We start from the raw sequence: 17,168 nt of genomic DNA, 5'->3' as shown, positions 1-17,168 counted from the left end.
TCCTATGGTCTAAAGCTAACTGGTTTTTAGTGTAAAATCCCTAATTTCACTGCATTTGGATTGATCACAGTTCCTGACTTATTAAACTTAATATCTCCTTGTACATTTTGGGAACTTGACAGCTTAAAGAAGTGCTCATAAAAGCAAATTACACAATATCTACTAAAAAAACTTAGAGAAGGGACTCAGTTAGTCAACAAACATGCACCTCACACTTAAATATTAAAGAACAAAGAGAGAAAACCAAGCCGAACTCTTCAAAATTCGTTGGCACACATGCCTCATTGGCTCAATTGAATGTATAATGCATACTTAGATAAAACAATTCGAACAGTAGCTCAGAAACAGTGCTGAAATTCCATTAGCACTAATCACACACTGCCGGAACAGAGATCCTAGCAAAGCTACACCAATTAAATGATAAAGACTAAGAACCATAAGGATGAGGAAGAAGATGGACTTCAGATTGCTGGCAACCCTGTTGTGATGAGGCCAAGTCTCCATCCAGAATTTGGAAAACCCCTAAACTAGAAAAGCAAAAAAATTTGGCAGTTGCCCTGTTGTGATCACCCGACGACGCAAAAGCTTTTCAATTGAAATTTAGGTTTGAGTCTGAGAAAACAACTTCAACATTTAAGGTTTTCAGACCACTTATTCTACCCATAAAAATCTAACAAAATTAAAAATCATACATGCAGAAAGCTAAATTAGGTTTAGGGCAGCTCTACCACCGCTTGCACCGCCACAACAAAAATAACCAACAACAACAACATAAAGTGTAAGGGCAACGGAGGCCTTGACAACAAGAAGTTCAGGTACCGCAGCGTGCGTCAGCGGAGCTGGGGTAAATGGGTGGCTGAGATTCGTGAGTTGCGTAAGCGCACGCACAAGTGGCTCGGGACCTTTGCCACGCTGCCCGCTCCTACAACCGGGCCGCCATCATCCTTTACGGTTCTAGGGCCTAGCTCAACCTCCAGCCCTCCGGTTCCTCGTCCCAAAACTCCACGCAGGGCTCCTCCACCTCTTTGAGTCTACCTTCGTCTGGGTTTGAGTCTCATGGCCAAGAGCAACAATAATCAGATTTTATTCATTGGGAGATCAACAATAATCAGATTTTATTAAAAAAAAATATCATGGCCAAGAGCAAAAAAGCAATGTCCTATAATCATGCAAAATGTTTTAAGAGCTCACACATACAACTTATTCAAAGGCAAAATCAAATACCTTCATCTGGGTTTGAGGCTACCTGCAGAAAGCTACCTTCGTCTGCGGTTGAGTCTTCATCCGTAATACCTTGGTCTGGGTTTAAGTCTCCATCCATAATACCTTGGTCTGGGTTTGAGTTTGTGAGAAATGGAGGGAATTGTTGTTATTTTTCAAAGAAAGAAGAGGGAAGTGAGTCTGCAACTTCCCTTGAAGTTTGCAAAAAGCTTTTGATTTGAAACAAAGAAACGGAGATGTTAACAGAGTTATGAGGAATCTTTTGGTTTTTGAGTTTTCAGCTTTTTCAAGTATTTTTTAAGTGAACAAATGACAACATCTAGCTGTCAACATTTAATTGGTTGGGAACACCATCTGGCTTTGTTGAGGTGGTGTTCCCGTCACTCTCAAAAATTTCTCCAACCTAGTACACAATTTGAATTAGACCCCTTTTTTCTTTTTAGGAAAACTAATTAAAAATACTTGAAAACTTTGAGTTTTAACAATAAGAACAAAATAAATGGTAAAGTTAATAGTATTATGATTGACTTTTTAGTGTAAAAATGTGGTTTTTCGTTAAAGTAAACAGTACTAGGAACTTTTCATTAAAATTCCCTTCTTTTTTTTTTTGAGAAATTATTTTCACTCTGCTTTTCCCTCAGACACTCCTCTCATATATGTTCGTTGATAATTGTTTTTTATTTTGGGAGTTTTAACGAAACATTTTCAGTACTGTTCACTTTTAACGAAAAATAACATTTTTACCTTTCCTGATACTATTCACTTATACTTTTAAAATATGAATCATTTATTTTTTCAATCCAAATACCGTAATAAAAAGAGGGAGTGCGGAGCAGATAAAAGACTAACCACTTTTGAAATATGAATAATTTATTTAGGGGTCTAACATTGAGGGGAATCTAGCATACAACGGGACACTTACATTATTTTCCACGTTATGTGCCCTAATGTAATGTAAGAAAAAAGAGCGATATCCCTCGACACGAACAAAAATCTCCTCCTGCAATCACTGGGCATAATTACAACAAATTGGTGGCAATGGTAGTTGTCAAAATACTTTCATGTGTAAGAATTTAATAAGTGAGTTTTTAGTATTTCGAGAACATGTACAATTGGTTACAAACTTGAAAAAAAAATTCAATCTATTGTATTATGACAGTTAATATATCAAATTATGTTTTCAACACCTTACAAATTTCTTGTATCACATAATTAATTCGATAAAAGCGACATTCTATCATCTCGTTTCGTTTAAGTAATTCTTTTTAAATTTTGACCGACACCAACTTGTTTGTATTCTATTTTTGGTTAAAAAAAAAAAAATAAAAAATAAAAAACCATTAACTCAGCTTCTCCCTAGCTTCGGAAGTTTCCATTCTCAGAGTCACTGTTGAGAGATGGCGACGGCTAAATGGCGGTGATGGGTTGGATGGTAGCGCCGACGACGTGGTAGTATGAATTGCTCCAAGACCGTAGTTTTCATCTGGCTCCTCTACGCCTTGCTCTTCTACTCTCTCTTCCAAATGGCCCTCCGGAACTCCGACTCCTCACGCAATTACACCTCTGCCTCCGGTAAATTCAATTCCTTTTCCCTTCACTCTCTCACTATTTTCTGTTTGGTTCCCGAGAATATTTCTTAAATCACAATTTCCGGCTTCAGATTCTGTAATTTCGAACAAGGAGCGGAGGTCCGCATTGTACGATCAGATGGGTCGGGATTTGGCTGAGCACGGACCGGTTTTTCTCAAACACGGCGGCCAGACCTCCCAGTCTCTGTCCCTTTCTGATATTTTTACTATCAGGGATGGATCTGTAGCACCTGTACTTAAGGTAATATTAATTAATTGATTAATTAGTTGATTAAAGTTTTAAACTTTGGAGATTTGGCTAATTGGGTTTTGTCATGTGTGTGTTATATGTAGGCAGCAAATCCTCCTGTTCGTGCTAATGTGTTGTATCTGAGCACACAGTACTCGCTTCCGATTTTGTAAGTATTTGGCTTTGTTTCTCATAGTTTTGTTCTTTCATTGTGTTTTCGGGTTCAAATTATCGATGCTAATAGGGAAAGAAACCATTTTTGAGCTGATATTAGCAATGTTTTTGTTGTGTTGATCGTTGATTATATGCGTGAATCGGAATTGAGCGTAGAAGTGAAGTCGTCCACATTAAAGTTTAGAAATTTTGTTTGTGGGAGGTGTTTTGCTGCAAGATTACAGGATTAGGGACAATTTTTATAGGTTCAGCTTTTTGCTCTTTCGTTAATGTCGTGCATTCGTGGTTGGCTTGTTGCAGGAAGGCGCTCAAACCTATACTCGATCCTTACTTTGATGAAGGTAAGGTACTTTTGACAGATTACATGATCATAGCCCAAGAGTAACAGAGTAGTTTGTCTATTTTTCAACTCTCACTATTTACCATCTTGGCCAGCGATCTGGTTTCAGAACTCAAGTTTATATCATTTTAGTATGTTTCATGCCTCGCATCATATTTCACCTGTTCCTGCTACTCCAGATGAGGTAAACTGTACTTTTAGAGCCATTTTTGTGTTTCTTAACATCATTTGCTTTCACTTATACATCGGTTTGGTATCAATTTTGAACCCTGTATTTGTTTTTTCTTTCCTCAGATTGAAGCTGAAGCAGCTGCCGTTAGGAATACTGCAGAGGGTCTCTGCCCTTTGAAAATTGTCTTGGACAGGGTGGTCTTAACTTCAACGGGTGTGCTTCTTGGGTGCTGGCAGGTTATTTTCCTTAACCTATATACTCACCTTTTTCTTTCTCCCGGTCTCATAATGTATGCGAAATAGGAATATATAATCCTTATAAATATAGAGTATTAGAAAAGTTTCAATTTCATAACCATCAAAGGAACGATATAACCAAGAAACTATTTTCTGGAATCACTCTTTTGTATTTACCATTGTGTTTTATTGTAGGTAACCTCTGGATCAGATCCTGTAACCATTCGAGAAAAATTGAGGACCGCGCTTCCACATGCACCAGAAAAGCAACTTGTAAGAACCATTTATCCATCTTAGTTCATTTTAAACTAGTACAGTATCCCAATACTGTGCAGACTAAGAGTTGTCAAGTTTACCAATAGAGTACTCTTAATGACTTGAGATCATAGGAGAACTCAAGCTTAGGAACCGAGGTTTTAACGGTTTAGATATGTTTGAAAGTGAACGATTGCAATGCTTGCTTGAGGTGACCATCTCCTGTTATGGAACTTCTTCCTTTCTGATTCATCTTATCGGCTGCCTTACTTTGTTAAACTATAAGAACTACATGGTAAAAATCCTGATGTGGAACTCATTGTGGCATGACAGATCTCATCGTCATAACCTGGCCTCATTAGGACGTTATGAAATATTATTGGTAGACTGACAGTAAAAATCCTCCCGTATCTTAAGCATTTAGCACTTACTAATATGCAGCCATTGTCTCCTGCAGTATGATGCTGCTATTCTTCATACTTCATTTGCAAGGCTTCTTGGTCACCCCAAAGCATCATCCACGGTAGTACATCGAATGACTCTTAGTTGCCTATCTCTTTGCGTAGCATCATATGTGCGTGTTTTTAATATTCTGGTTCCAATTTATTAGGTGATCTTTTGAAAGTTTGATTCCCAATCTCGCTTCTACTTTTCCCAGAAACTTGGCTTGTTTTCTAATCACTTTTCAATTTTCATAGTTTGTGAAATTTGACAGTTCTAGAGTTGAAGAAACATGTCTCATCTCATATCATTCTAACATTGATTGCCGTTATAACTGTTTACATTTATGTTCTGTTGTTTACGTAGTCTTGTCGTTTTTGTCATTTTCAGGTGCTATCTAATACTTCAGAACAAGTCCACTTCTTCCAAGAGCTTGTTAATCGTCTAAACAATGAACTCCAAGGATTGGAGGTGAGTTGTTATGCCATATATTATCACTCTACATGCGTGATTCATAGTATGCGTGCATCCATTATATATTTTAGTCTTGCAAGGTCCTCTAAAATCAGTTGCATTCAGGCTGTGGTATCCGAGCTCTGGTATGTCGAGGAATTCGACGTTTTGGCTCTGGCATTGAACGGAAGAATGAAGGTTCGCAAGTTTCAACTTGGCTGCTCAAGAAGTTGACATCACGATTCGCCAGTTTCACAAGTATAAACCCAAAACATATCTTCACAAGGATATTCCCTCACAATATCTCACATCACATGCATATATTGTACATTTCCTTCAGTTAAAGAACACTAGTTATAGATATGTCCTTAAACCGTGTTTGTTTTACAAGTTAGTTTTCCATCGAAGCACGTTCTCCATGTTGGCGTGTGAATTCGCACCTTGTTCTGAACTGAAAATCTAAAGAAAATAATCGATGGTGTGGACTTGATGAACGTTTCTCGAACTTGAAAGTACCTTATGATAAAGGAACGCGTAACGGCGTATATCATGTGAGGCATGGAACATGCTAAAGTGGTACATGCTTGAGCGCTGAAAGCAGATCATTAGCAAACAGAAACGGACGCATTACGGCATAGGCCGGAAACCAACTGGCGAGTTAGGTCAGGGATGTGTTTTTCAGGGCATAACCACTCTGCAGTCGTTAGACGAAACTCAACCTTGGGCAAATTGTTATTTTTTAGGTTTTATTCCCCCCAAACCCAACTCAACCCATGCTAAATGTGTGGGTTATAAGCTAAAAGCCAAACAAAAGCCAAATTCCCCTGGAGATTTAGCCTAGAAAATGGTGGGCACCACCAGCGGGATCCCATCCACATGGGCATGTCTCTTAGGATTTATTGAATTCAACGGTTTAGATCGAATGTAATCAAATCTAACAGTAAAAAAAAAAAAAAGATCTAACGGTCTAAATTTAAATCCAATGGCTAAAATAATTAAAAAAATTATTTAACTCAAAATTCATCTAAATTTAGTGATTTTTCAATATTTATCGGAATTTAAATATTTTTAGGTTAAAATGTTCATAAAATTAAATTATGATAGTGTACATAATTTTATTTTTAAATTACTTAAAAAGAAAAAAATTAGCCTAAATTTATTCTTTAATAATCTCGGACTAAAAAATTTAGGCTGGAAGCGTTAGAGTAGAAAAATTGTTTCTGGGCTAAAACCTAAATTTTTTGGGCTAAAAACTTTAGGTTTTAGCTCAAGGGTTGGAGATGATCTTAAGGGGCTGATAAAACCCACACCCTATGACCGAGTTTGCAAATTCAAGCTCCAAGTAATCTCATGTGGAAAGAAACAAATCACTCATATACAGTGCTTCGCCGTCTCTTACTCAAGAAACGTCGAATACGCAAATGCACGTAGTCACATGTGACTTTTACTTGGGCTGGCGAGATAATTATTACATGTGAAGTATCGACTTGAATATCGAATACTTAGAAAAATCACTCGTGAAAAATGATGAAAATATATATATTTGATATGTGTCAACTTGGGGTGACATGGATGTTCTCATGGATGGCACACGCCTAAGTTTTGCTACAAAACATAAAAATTGCAGTCACTTTCAGTCACGCTTGGAAAATACGTATGCCTCCCCGTGGATGCCACAAGCCTCTCTTGCCAAACAAGTCCTTGTTGTAAATAGCTTTTAGAAAAATAAAAAAATAAAAAAAAATAGACCGCTCACATTTTATTTGAATACAGGATTTTGCCCAAAGTCAATTGTCAAGTAGGCAATTAGTCACGATTGATCAAATTACGTGCGTGGACGAATAACTATAGCATGACAAATGGTCATCGATCAAAAACCACATATATGCGTGTAGATGATTGACACTAACATAATCAAATCTAGTAGAGGAGAAGATTTCTACGTATGAGAAGATTGAGGTGTTACGGTGATTTGTTAAACATTGCTATATGTTTTGACTAGAGATATCACAACCTGACGTTCCAATTAAGAGAAAAACTTATATACATGTTACCAGCACAACATCCTCATGACGTCTCATGTTAATAACACAAAAGTAACGTAGAGAGGGTTTTACACAATTTTTATATCATTAGTTCATCATCCAGGGTTCATGGTTCACTCGGGTAATGATAGCAAGATCAGCAATTTAAATTATATTTTATAAATTATATGACGTGGTTGTTGATAATTGAATTATTATTAAATATCAATTAATGTACTTATGTTATATTAACGACACATCACATTGTTTACAAATATAATCGAAAAAATTTGATCTTACTGAGCATTCCTCTAATTAATAAAAACGGAATGGCACGAGGAGAAAGAAGTAGAAATGTAGAATACAAGGGGACGCAAGCCAAAACTCACAAGAAGGAAGGTCACGTGTCTGGGTCCATTACACAGCAAGAAGGCGAGCACTCGGCACACGCCCTCCGCTGCCTGGTTTTCTCCCGCCACACTCTCCGTCTTCCTCCTCCCCTAAACGCCAAGCGTAACAGTTAACTAATTCAATCCCTTACATTTTATATCTGGATATGTATAAATCCCCAATTTTCCTCAGATTCCTGAGCTATTTGTCTTCAAAGTTCCCCAATTTTTCTTGATCCAAGACTCAATTTTTTTGTTCCCTGCATTTCTGTCTGCAGGTAACTAGGGTTTGATATCTGGAATTCTACATTTTCTGATCAAATTATGCAGCTTTTTGTTCGTATTTTTGTTCTTCTACTGCAAATATTTTTGATTTTTTTGATATAGCGTCTCTGGCAGTACGTAATTTCTGAAAAGCAAAGATTTTTGTAGTTTTTGTTGGTTTTGGGTTTGATTTTAATGGCTAATTTTGAATTTTAATAGTTTTTAGAATCTGCTAAGCTTGATTTGTGATTTTCAACTAGAAAATTGTAAATATGTTTTCAATTTATTGATTTTTTAGTGGGGAATTGAGTAGAAGTAGTAGTTGGGGAAGACAAAACTAGGGTTTCACTTTGAATGTCGATTGCGTGCTTCGATTATGTTAATTCAGCATGTTTTATATAATGAAGTGCAAAAATGTACGCATTGTTTGGATGTTTTGTAGGCTATAAAGGCTTATCCAGTTCATCGAGACGATCATGGGTTCGCAGGATCCTGTGCCGGCAGCTGGCAAGGGTAATGTTGCAACGGAGGCATCAGTGCGCAAGTAAGTTCTAGAGATCTTAAGTTTGGCATGATTGCATAAGTGTTGTTACGTGTGTTAGCAATTTTGTATTATCTTGATTGGATATAATTCTTGGAGTATAAATTAAACGTTGGAAGTTCATGTCTACATAGGAATGGTAGAACTTGCATTGCTTTAGAAACTTGATGCAAATTAGTGTAGCATCTGGAAAACGATTTGAAAAATGAAAATTTATAAATGGGGTATCCAAAGGAGTGTTTAAAGATACACACGGTCTGTGTATGTTGTGGCACTGAATCACTGATATAACGTTTGTACTTGTTCAATCTACTCGACCTTCTGGAATGTTGGATGTGTTACTCACTAGTTACTGATCCTGAATTAGCTTTTACAGTGCAAACTAGTGATGAATACATTTTGGACTAGAATTGTAGAAAGCTTTGGTATTTGTGTGAAGGGAAGAATGCATATGGTTGGTAGACTCGCATTATCGAGGTTAAAGGTAGTGTTGACATGTTGCATATCTAATTGACCAGAAGATTCAAACAAGGTGGAATTCTGAACTTGATTAGAGAATTTGAAATATTGACAGAAGTGTTCACTTAGGCTCTATTGTCAACAAGTATTTGATTCCTATTAATAAAGCTGATGTATTTTGGATAGATGACTGCACTAATTGTTGTTATTACTATCCTATGCCAAAAGCAATTTGTGTGAAGTTCTTTAGAGATGTGGGTAAAACACATCCAAGTGGGATAGCATGGCCGTTTATTTGGATAAAAAAAGCACACAGATTTCTTGGTTAGATGTTTAGGAAGCTATTTGATGTGAAGGGCTTGTCCTGGAATAAAGAAACAGGGGAAAATTCCGAAAAGAATCCACAAGTCTGAGAGGGAGAGAAAGAAGCGTGAGCGTTTTAACGAGCATTTTTTGGAGCTGGCTGATGCTCTTGGTAAGTTCGTTTTATCTACAAGAATTTCACTATAATTTTGTTTTTGGCTGCAGTTCGTCTTACATTGATTTGTAGCTTCATTATTTGGTGTAATCATTTTTGATATGATGGTGGGTCGTTCTTAATTTGAGATAACTCTTGTGCAGAACTGAATCAGCAGAACAGTGGAAAGGCCTCCATACTAAGTGAAGCTACTCGACTGTTGAAGGACTTGTTTGGTCAGATTGAATGCTTACAGAAGGAAAATGCATCCCTGTTGTCTGAATCAAATTATGTAAGGCATTCAACGTCTTTTTATTTTGCTACTTTTCATGTTTATAGAACATATATACATTATATGTGTACTTGTAGTTATCTTAGCTAATTCCCTATCGGTCTCTTTGAATCATTCCTCATCCATCAGTGTTTTGTTAGAATGGAGAAAAACTCGTATAGTAGTAGTGCATTGTTTTAATCAATCATGTTCTCACAAGTTCTTCAATAATTGAACAGATGACCCTTGAGAAGAATGAGCTGAGAGACGATAATTCTGCCTTAGAAACTCAGATCGAGAAATTGCAAAGTGAGATACAAGAGAGGGTGGCACAGTCTAAACCGGATCTAAATGCACCACCTTGCACAGAATTGAGACCAGAAGTTGCCTCCCATTTTACCGGAAATTGCATCGGATTTCCCACTCAAGAACCCGGCTTGCAGCAACCACCTGCTGTCTTTGTTATGCCCGTCGGCCCTGATCTCCAAGCTTATCCACAGCCGGATGTCGCCCACCTCACATCTAACACCACCTCACATGTGAGCAAACCGCATGCTAGGTATCCAACCTCGGTGGATTCTTGGCCGTCCCAACTTCTCGGTGAGAAACCAACCGCAGGCAACGGGTTTCGACAAATCCGGGAAAACGACCCTAGTATAATGTAAACCTTGTAATTGAAATGATTTATGTGCAATGCTTCACCTTTTGTTAGGTTTAATTGACAATGCCCTATATTTTGTAGTTTGTATATTTCATAATGTATGAAGAAAAAGGGACCATGTCCATTTTGTATGAAAATTTTATTATGTTTCAGGGTGTTTTATATTTTAAGGTTTTTGACCGTTAAATCTTTGTTACTGTATATTTGAACAAAAATCTATCGGTAAAAAATCTCAAAATATTATAGACTGAGCATGCTAGAAAATCCTCAAATTTAACATCCGTAGTCCTTGGAGGATTTGGATCCTCTTCGAATCCTCTCCCTGGAGATCTTGGGGATCAAGACACAATGATTGTTCATCAAAGATCGTGCGGTCATAATTAAATATTTTTTACGCAAAATGAGATTACTTTACTTTTAAAAATATAAAAAACATTTAATTGTGACCGCACAATCTTTAATGAACGGTCCTTGTATCTTGATTCCCGAGATTTCCAGAAAGGAGATCCGGAGAGGATTCAAATCCGTCCTTGGATACTCAATTTGGTGTACTTTTAATTGACATTCAAAACTTCATTTGTCATGCATTACAGAGCATAATAAATTTTTCGATCCCTAACTCAACCTACTACGACTCAAAAGTCTTTTCTTTGACTCAATCTTTGTCCTTTGAATAAAACAGGACAACAGTAACTCCCATGAGACCACTCAATAATTTATCATCAGACCTTTTGCTTTTGCTTTTGCTTTTGCCACCCCGCGTATTCTTTGGTGGTGCTGAAATTGTAGGAAGCACCTGTCCCCTTCTACGGTTCTACCGACGCTTCACACACAAGCTGACAAAAAACCCTAGCTTATTCCAGAAGCGCTTTTCCCAGAAGCTCATACGGTTTCAGTTCAGAGAGTGGTAGATTTGCATTGGGAAGTCGGGAAATGGGATCTGGCACCGGCAGCTTCCTCAAAGTGCTTCTCAGGAACTTCGACGTTCTTGCTGGGTACACCCACACTCTCCTCTCACTCTCTCACTTACTTTACCAAATTTTGCAAACCCAGTTACAAAGTTTCGATCTTTTTTTTTTCTTCTCTAATTTGATTTGTGGGTTTTTTTTATCCTGCAGGCCTGTGGTTAGCCTTGTTTATCCACTGTAAGTTGGGTTGAAGACACTAACTTTTTTTTTCTTTCCAATTTTATTTATTTTTTCATTGTTTTTGTGTTTAATTTGAACTTTTTTGTAATGGGGAGTTGGATTTTGGGTTGTTTTCGATAGATATGCATCGATTCGAGCGATAGAGACGCAGTCTCCGGCGGACGATCGCCAATGGCTGACTTACTGGATTCTGTATTCTATGATTACTCTGGTTGAACTCACCTTTGCCAAAGTCATTGAGTGGTACATCATTTTCTACTTTCGAAATGTAGTTCCTTATTCACTTGTTTATAATCTCAGATTGCATTCAATGTGCTACTTTACGTTTGCTTAAGATATGAGACTCCGAAAATGTAGATTCCTTCGTTAAATTTTCGTGTAAAGATTTCGTCTTGCTGCATTTACCAGTTTTTTTCATACTGGTGCTTAATGGAAGATGTATGAAAAGTTATGTTCGAGTTCGCTTGGTTTGCGTTGTCCTGTCAGCCTTGTTGGGGCTGTAAACAGGTATCTTGCATTAGATTCAATGAACTCTCGAGCTGTTGTCGTTCACGAATGATGTGCCGTTGCTGCATTTGCTATGATTTTGTGTGTGTGTGTAATGTTCTCGAGCTTTTCTTGCAGGATTCCAATCTGGTCTTACGCTAAGCTGATTGCGACTTGTTGGTTGGTCTTCCCATACACGAGTGGCGCTGCGTATGTTTATGAACATTATATCCGACCTTTCTTTCTCAACCCACATAAAGTTAACATTTGGTATGTTCCGGGGAAGAAGGATGTATTGGGTAAGGCAAACCAAGACGACGTTTTGGCTGTTGCGGAGAAATACATTGCAGAGAATGGGATTGAAGCATTCGAGAAGATCATCCACAGGGTATATGCTTATTGACCATAATATTTGAATAATACATTGTAATGTGCTTATAACGTTGCATATCGGTTTCTGTAGGCTGATAACAACCAGAGGGGCAGGGCGATCCGTCTTTGATGAGGACCGTAAGTACTATCGAGAATATTAGCCATACGTTTCACTGCATCTAGTCCCGCGGTCTTGTAAAGAAGACGATGTTGGGCGTTACCTTTTCCATAGCTGGTAGCGTATCTGTATCTTTCGGTTTTGTAAACGATACTGAATGTTTCTTGTTTACTAATAATGTTGTTATCATGGTTTGGCGACATCTTTTCTCATACTTTGTCTCTTAAATTCAGTTAGTCCAAAATTTTAATTTATTTGCCTTGACTCAAAGTCGACATAAGCAAAAATTCTAGGATGCTCCAGAGTATAGGATGCTTCAGCTTTTCAACCGTTGGACCTTGGTTTTTGTGTTCTTGAATAAAGATCTAACGGTTAAACATCTCGGAGTGCCCTGTATTCTGGAGCAGCATAAAAAATCCCTAAGGTGGGATTAGCCGGGAAATTCGAACATCCGGCATCCGCCGTCATTTAAAACAATTTGTGCGTAAGCTCATACCTTGAGTAGTTAAGTACGAAGCACAGACTAATAGTTGCTTATCAAAGACCAAAAAGCAATAAAATTCGTCAAAAGTGCTTTGAAGAGAAGTTAGATAAAACAAGTTAACAAGATCTCATTTCAAGTAGAGTGTCTATTATTAATAAGATCTCATTTGTTTCGGTTCGCAACCATCTGTCCAGCACATACGAGGAATAAGTTCTTCAATTAATGGAAAGAGAGACCACTGATTCATCGGCTTGTTTCGACGCTAGTGTCTTGCACAGGCAATGTCCTACAATGTTGGCCTCAAAACTCAATGGTCAGTTTCTGTTTCGGCTTCAGCTTCCGCTTCTCCTTTGGCTTCGCCTTCATCTTCAGCTTCACCAACATTCAGCGATTGGTAGAGGTACTCCTGGGCTTCAGCAAGTGGTGATTCTTTTGCATCCGCGGCATACAATATCTTCTTTACTGCCACCGCTATCTGCATGAAATATAATCGCAAGTGTGATGAGTTGGTTCGTCAGATCACTTAACATCCAACATTCATACACAACGGCATATATAACTACTTTCATACACAACGCATATAACTACTTTCATACACAATGCGATATATACCTACTAAATCGCCCAATTTCAAGAGGGGAGGGGGCAGAGGCAGAGACACAGGAGGGAGGAACAGACGGACAGAGTATTGTTTCTAGTCAATACTAGCAAGAAATGCCAGCCTAAAGGAAAAGGAAGAAATAAATAACCTAACCTAGCTCCTTACGAAAAGAAAACCGAAGTCTAGATACATATAATCTCAAGATCCATTAAACAATTCCAATATTTTGCTTCAGAAGTTATTTTCTTTCTTCAGCTTTAGATGCAAAGCGAGATTTGAAAAGAAAGCATGATACCGGGAAAAGGAATATACATCATAGGAATACAATGCAACAATAAACCAAGTAATATAGAACAACATGTCAGAAATTCCTACCGGGACCTCCTCCAACTCTGATGTCTGACAAAGAACTTCAATATCCCTTAATTTTGCGAAGTAAAAGTCCCTTTCTTTTTCCAAAAGGTCCACAGAGAGCTTGAGATCTGTAATCTGTACAACAGAAGCATACAAATTAAATGAATAATTAAATGAAAAGGTCCACGCAAAGAGAGGGAGAAAGAGAAACGATTTCCTCAGGCAAGGCTAGATGCTGATACCTCCTTAGACAAAGCTTGAATCTCTCCTGAAGAATTTGCACCGCCTGCTGCTGCATAAGGCTTCCCTTGCCTTGGTCCTAAAGAAAACAGCATCAAGCAATGAGAAGCACTTTAAAAACTAAATAAATGGAGTAGAAACGACACTTTTGGTGGGGGAAGGTGATCTGACCTGAGGTCTTATTAAGACCAACTGTATCTCCAGTGCCAGGGTTATGTAAATTGCTTGCTTGCAGAGATTTTGAGATTTTCTGAGCACCTTTGGGATGCCGATCCTTCCCACCCTTGCACCTTCGCTCCACAGGGTTATAGTTTCTACAAGGAGAAAATATGTGAGTTGAAGGAAAAAGGGCCATTAACGTAACGCCAACACACACTAACCCAAAGCTTTAAAAAGAGAGGGGAATGTTAGAAAAACGAGCATACTCATTCATAATGCCACCATTTATGGAATCACAGTAACGTTTCAGCCATTGCAAGAATTCCAAGTTGTCCAAAGGCCTGCCTTTAACAAGCCTATTGACTTCAAGAGGCTGCAGAAGGATTGTGGTCAGTAAGAATATAAACATCTTGGTTGTGCTTGTTCCAAAGATTACCCCAATCCGGTTTCCCGGCTCACCTATATTAAAGTTTGCAGAATACAAACTATCCCAAGTCATGGAACCACTACCATTCACAAGTTGGAGTCCCTCCATTCGACTAGGAAAAAGAATTACAATAGAAGTACCACATATGAATACCACACAAGCTCTCTGTCAACCTTATTCTTCGATCATTAATAGCAAAGAACAACTGCTAGCCTTATCCTAGCAAACAGGTCATGAAGAGTGATATTTTCTTTTTCCTAATAGACAAACAAAGTTAAGACCAACCAACTCGTAAAGGTACCACAAATGAGTGGGAGACAATTTAGAGCAAACAACACCATAATATGGTATGGACCTACGAAACTTTATGAACAGTTCCTAGACATAAAGAATTCCCATGATTCATTCTAGCACCTATATCATAAGTTTTCATCTATACAAGATAAAGTATTCCCATGTGTGGTGAAGATCAATACATGCCCCACAAACAGAATTTTGATTGGATAATTCTTTATTCTAAAAGTGAGTATGTATTGGAGGTGTTTGTAAATAACTTTCAAAATAAGGTTATTCCTCGAAAGCCAACTATGAAAAAAAAGACAAGGAGGAGTGGAGGAGCATCGTAATGAAAATACCTTCTCAATTTTTAGCTTGTTGAATACTTCCTGTAGAACCTTATAATTCTGGATCATATCATATTCTGTTTTCGCATCAAAATTGACCTGCAATAAACCAAGTAGAAGGAGAGTGAAGAGGGAGCCAGTCCGGCAATTAAATGTTAATCCCACCACAATGTGCTGATCAAATAAATAAAAGATGCAGAGACGCAGATACCTTGTGCATTGGAACAACACCAGGATAGGTCATATCCATCATTTGACATTGCACAGCACCAGATGCAGCCTAGCCACATTTGTTCGCACCGTTATGATTACAAGAAGTTTAGTATTCGTTTTCAAGTGAAAAATTTTAAGATCAAAATCGCACAATGTGACTTAAAACAGTCCAATGAATACATATCACAATTCAACACGAAAGCTACTTTAGTTTCATCCATCCATCCTACGACTGAGTATAAAACTGTCGTAAATTGTCCAAAAGGGGAAACCCCGAGTTGCATTTAAGACCAGGGTTAATGCTATTAAACCTATTCGACATTAGACATGGGCTCACCCCATAAACAGCTCAACTAGAAGCAGTATACTACTTCTATCACTTAATTTGTAATCAAAACCCACAATTCAGTGTCGCCTCTAATCAATTGGGTCTTATCACTAACACACTTTCATAAATCTAAGCAGATAAAGCATTCAACTTTCCAATTATATATACGATTACTTCAATTGGGTCATACATTACCTTCAAATTAATGGATTAAAACATAGAATAAAGATAATTCAGAAAAAAAAAAAGAGCCCAGAAAGCATTTTTCAAAATGAACAAATGGGTAATGCTCAGATAAACAAACCCAGATCAAGATCGTTTCTTTTCGATAAACAAACCCAGATCAAGATCGTTGCCTTTCGACACCCACATTGTCAAAATCACAAAAAAAAAATAATAAGAGAGAGAGAGAGAGAGAGAGAGACCTCTTCAATGCGGGAGAGATTGAGCTGAAGGCGATTGTTGATCCACGTCAAAATCTCATTCCTCCCAACAAAGTAAGCACTGTCCATTATCCCAATGTTGGAAGCCATTTTTCTTCACCCAGAGTTTTCCCAATTCTTCCAATTCTCACTGACCCAGAGACACGGAAGGGAGAGGAAAATGCCCAAATAGAGTCAGAAGAGAAAGCAAAATGTTGTTTAAGTATTTAAACCGATGAGGATTAGGGTGTAATGAGATTTTCAAGGAAAAAAAATATTAAAATTCAAACAAAAATTCAAAATCAAAAAAAAAAAAAGATTGTGGAAACCGTGAGAAGCTTAAGGAGGATGGGAATTTAATGGTGAGAGAGAAGAGAGAAAAAGAAACGGAATTGGAAATTTGCACGACCGGCGCGCGCTGATATTTTGTAATCCGGAGGGTATCGCATTGTAACTGCATTTGGCAAATACAAGCGGGCGAAGAGGAGAGAGAGGATTTTGTTTTGTTTTGATATTAGTTAACTTTAATCCCTTTGTTTTATTAACTTAATCCCTTTGCCACTTGGGATTGATAGTAACTTTCTTCACGAGCAACGTTTATTTGTGGAGGAAGGAAAATTTGGGTGGAGGTGCTCCACCTTGTTATCTGACGTGCGATTAGTTTGAGACGTTACAAGTTTAAAGAAGTAAATGTAACCAAGAGTTGGTGATTCAAAGATAAATACTAAATTGCGAGGTTTCCTTCAAGTTAAAAATTAGAGGTCTTGGGTTCAAAACCCACTGCTGGTGTGGAAGCCTGTAGCCAGAAGAGACTGAAATGCCTCTGTGAGTCTTCTTGACCCCTGGAAGAGATGGATAACCGTAGCTTGCCACCAGTTGTCCATTTTTTAAAAAAGAAAAAAAGAAGTAAATGTTACATAGACCAAAATTTTAAACTAAATCTGTAAATCAAATGACGTATCACGAATAAGACTTCTTCTAAATCCATATTGAATGCCAAAGTCTTCGACCTTGGTG

General features: G+C 37.8%; 4 protein-coding genes across 5 annotated transcripts; 3 read left to right on the top strand and 1 right to left on the bottom strand.

Moving 5' to 3' along the window:
* The first annotated feature begins 2,522 nt into the window (after positions 1-2,522).
* LOC103958731 lies at positions 2,523-5,604 on the top strand. Its single transcript, XM_009371038.3, has 10 exons — positions 2,523-2,793; positions 2,882-3,051; positions 3,144-3,208; positions 3,514-3,554; positions 3,649-3,737; positions 3,848-3,961; positions 4,157-4,234; positions 4,674-4,739; positions 5,048-5,128; positions 5,237-5,604. The coding sequence occupies exons 1-10, from the start codon at positions 2,676-2,678 to the stop codon at positions 5,342-5,344; spliced, it is 930 nt and encodes a 309-aa protein (XP_009369313.2). The 5' UTR covers positions 2,523-2,675; the 3' UTR covers positions 5,345-5,604.
* A 1,900-nt stretch (positions 5,605-7,504) lies between these two features.
* LOC103958730 (transcription factor bHLH47) lies at positions 7,505-10,332 on the top strand. Of its 2 annotated transcripts, none has more exons than XM_009371037.3 (5): positions 7,505-7,653; positions 8,230-8,331; positions 9,144-9,262; positions 9,409-9,536; positions 9,755-10,332. In XM_009371037.3, the coding sequence occupies exons 2-5, from the start codon at positions 8,264-8,266 to the stop codon at positions 10,178-10,180; spliced, it is 741 nt and encodes a 246-aa protein (XP_009369312.2). In that variant the 5' UTR covers positions 7,505-7,653; positions 8,230-8,263; the 3' UTR covers positions 10,181-10,332. The 2 variants fall into 2 exon arrangements, with proteins under 2 accessions (XP_009369312.2, XP_009369311.2); XM_009371036.3 differs by having other exon boundaries at positions 7,524-7,801.
* A 596-nt stretch (positions 10,333-10,928) lies between these two features.
* Positions 10,929-12,500, top strand: LOC103958728 (HVA22-like protein a). The gene is made up of 5 exons (XM_009371035.3): positions 10,929-11,171; positions 11,295-11,321; positions 11,445-11,567; positions 11,949-12,198; positions 12,274-12,500. The coding sequence occupies exons 1-5, from the start codon at positions 11,110-11,112 to the stop codon at positions 12,310-12,312; spliced, it is 501 nt and encodes a 166-aa protein (XP_009369310.2). The 5' UTR covers positions 10,929-11,109; the 3' UTR covers positions 12,313-12,500.
* Positions 12,501-12,914: 414 nt separating this feature from the next.
* LOC103958733 (microtubule-associated protein RP/EB family member 1A) lies at positions 12,915-16,651 on the bottom strand. Its single transcript, XM_009371041.3, has 8 exons — positions 16,155-16,651; positions 15,400-15,468; positions 15,201-15,287; positions 14,405-14,511; positions 14,151-14,293; positions 13,982-14,058; positions 13,761-13,874; positions 12,915-13,259 (listed from the first exon to the last, which is right to left on the bottom strand). The coding sequence occupies exons 1-8, from the start codon at positions 16,260-16,262 to the stop codon at positions 13,092-13,094; spliced, it is 873 nt and encodes a 290-aa protein (XP_009369316.2). The 5' UTR covers positions 16,263-16,651; the 3' UTR covers positions 12,915-13,091.
* Between the last annotated feature and the right edge of the window lie 517 nt (positions 16,652-17,168).

This window comes from the organism of the source record quoted next, unplaced genomic scaffold, assembly GCF_019419815.1.
Source record: "Pyrus x bretschneideri cultivar Hongxiangsu unplaced genomic scaffold, Pyrus_bretschneideri_v1 Contig3, whole genome shotgun sequence".
NCBI classification, from domain to species: Eukaryota; Viridiplantae; Streptophyta; class Magnoliopsida; order Rosales; family Rosaceae; genus Pyrus; species Pyrus x bretschneideri.
Note: the sequence above shows the minus strand (reverse complement) of the source record. Positions and strands in the feature narration are given on the sequence as shown.

Excerpts from the sequence above, each read along its gene's own strand:
- LOC103958731 (XM_009371038.3), top strand. The coding sequence starts at position 2,676 with ATGAATTGCTCCAAGACCGTAGTTTTCATCTGGCTCCTCTACGCCTTG. Across the intron at positions 3,962-4,156 it reads TGCTTCTTGGGTGCTGGCAG|GTAACCTCTGGATCAGATCC; the intron begins GTTATTTTCCTT and ends GTTTTATTGTAG. Across the intron at positions 5,129-5,236 it reads ATGAACTCCAAGGATTGGAG|GCTGTGGTATCCGAGCTCTG; the intron begins GTGAGTTGTTAT and ends AGTTGCATTCAG.
- LOC103958730 (XM_009371037.3), top strand. The coding sequence starts at position 8,264 with ATGGGTTCGCAGGATCCTGTGCCGGCAGCTGGCAAGGGTAATGTTGCA. Across the intron at positions 9,263-9,408 it reads GGAGCTGGCTGATGCTCTTG|AACTGAATCAGCAGAACAGT; the intron begins GTAAGTTCGTTT and ends ACTCTTGTGCAG. Across the intron at positions 9,537-9,754 it reads TGTTGTCTGAATCAAATTAT|ATGACCCTTGAGAAGAATGA; the intron begins GTAAGGCATTCA and ends ATAATTGAACAG.
- LOC103958728 (XM_009371035.3), top strand. The coding sequence starts at position 11,110 with ATGGGATCTGGCACCGGCAGCTTCCTCAAAGTGCTTCTCAGGAACTTC. Across the intron at positions 11,322-11,444 it reads GTTAGCCTTGTTTATCCACT|ATATGCATCGATTCGAGCGA; the intron begins GTAAGTTGGGTT and ends TGTTTTCGATAG. Across the intron at positions 11,568-11,948 it reads TTTGCCAAAGTCATTGAGTG|GATTCCAATCTGGTCTTACG; the intron begins GTACATCATTTT and ends CTTTTCTTGCAG.
- LOC103958733 (XM_009371041.3), bottom strand. The coding sequence starts at position 16,262 with ATGGCTTCCAACATTGGGATAATGGACAGTGCTTACTTTGTTGGGAGG. Across the intron at positions 14,294-14,404 it reads AATGGTGGCATTATGAATGA|AAACTATAACCCTGTGGAGC; the intron begins GTATGCTCGTTT and ends TTCTCCTTGTAG. Across the intron at positions 13,875-13,981 it reads TTCAAGCTTTGTCTAAGGAG|ATTACAGATCTCAAGCTCTC; the intron begins GTATCAGCATCT and ends TCTGTTGTACAG.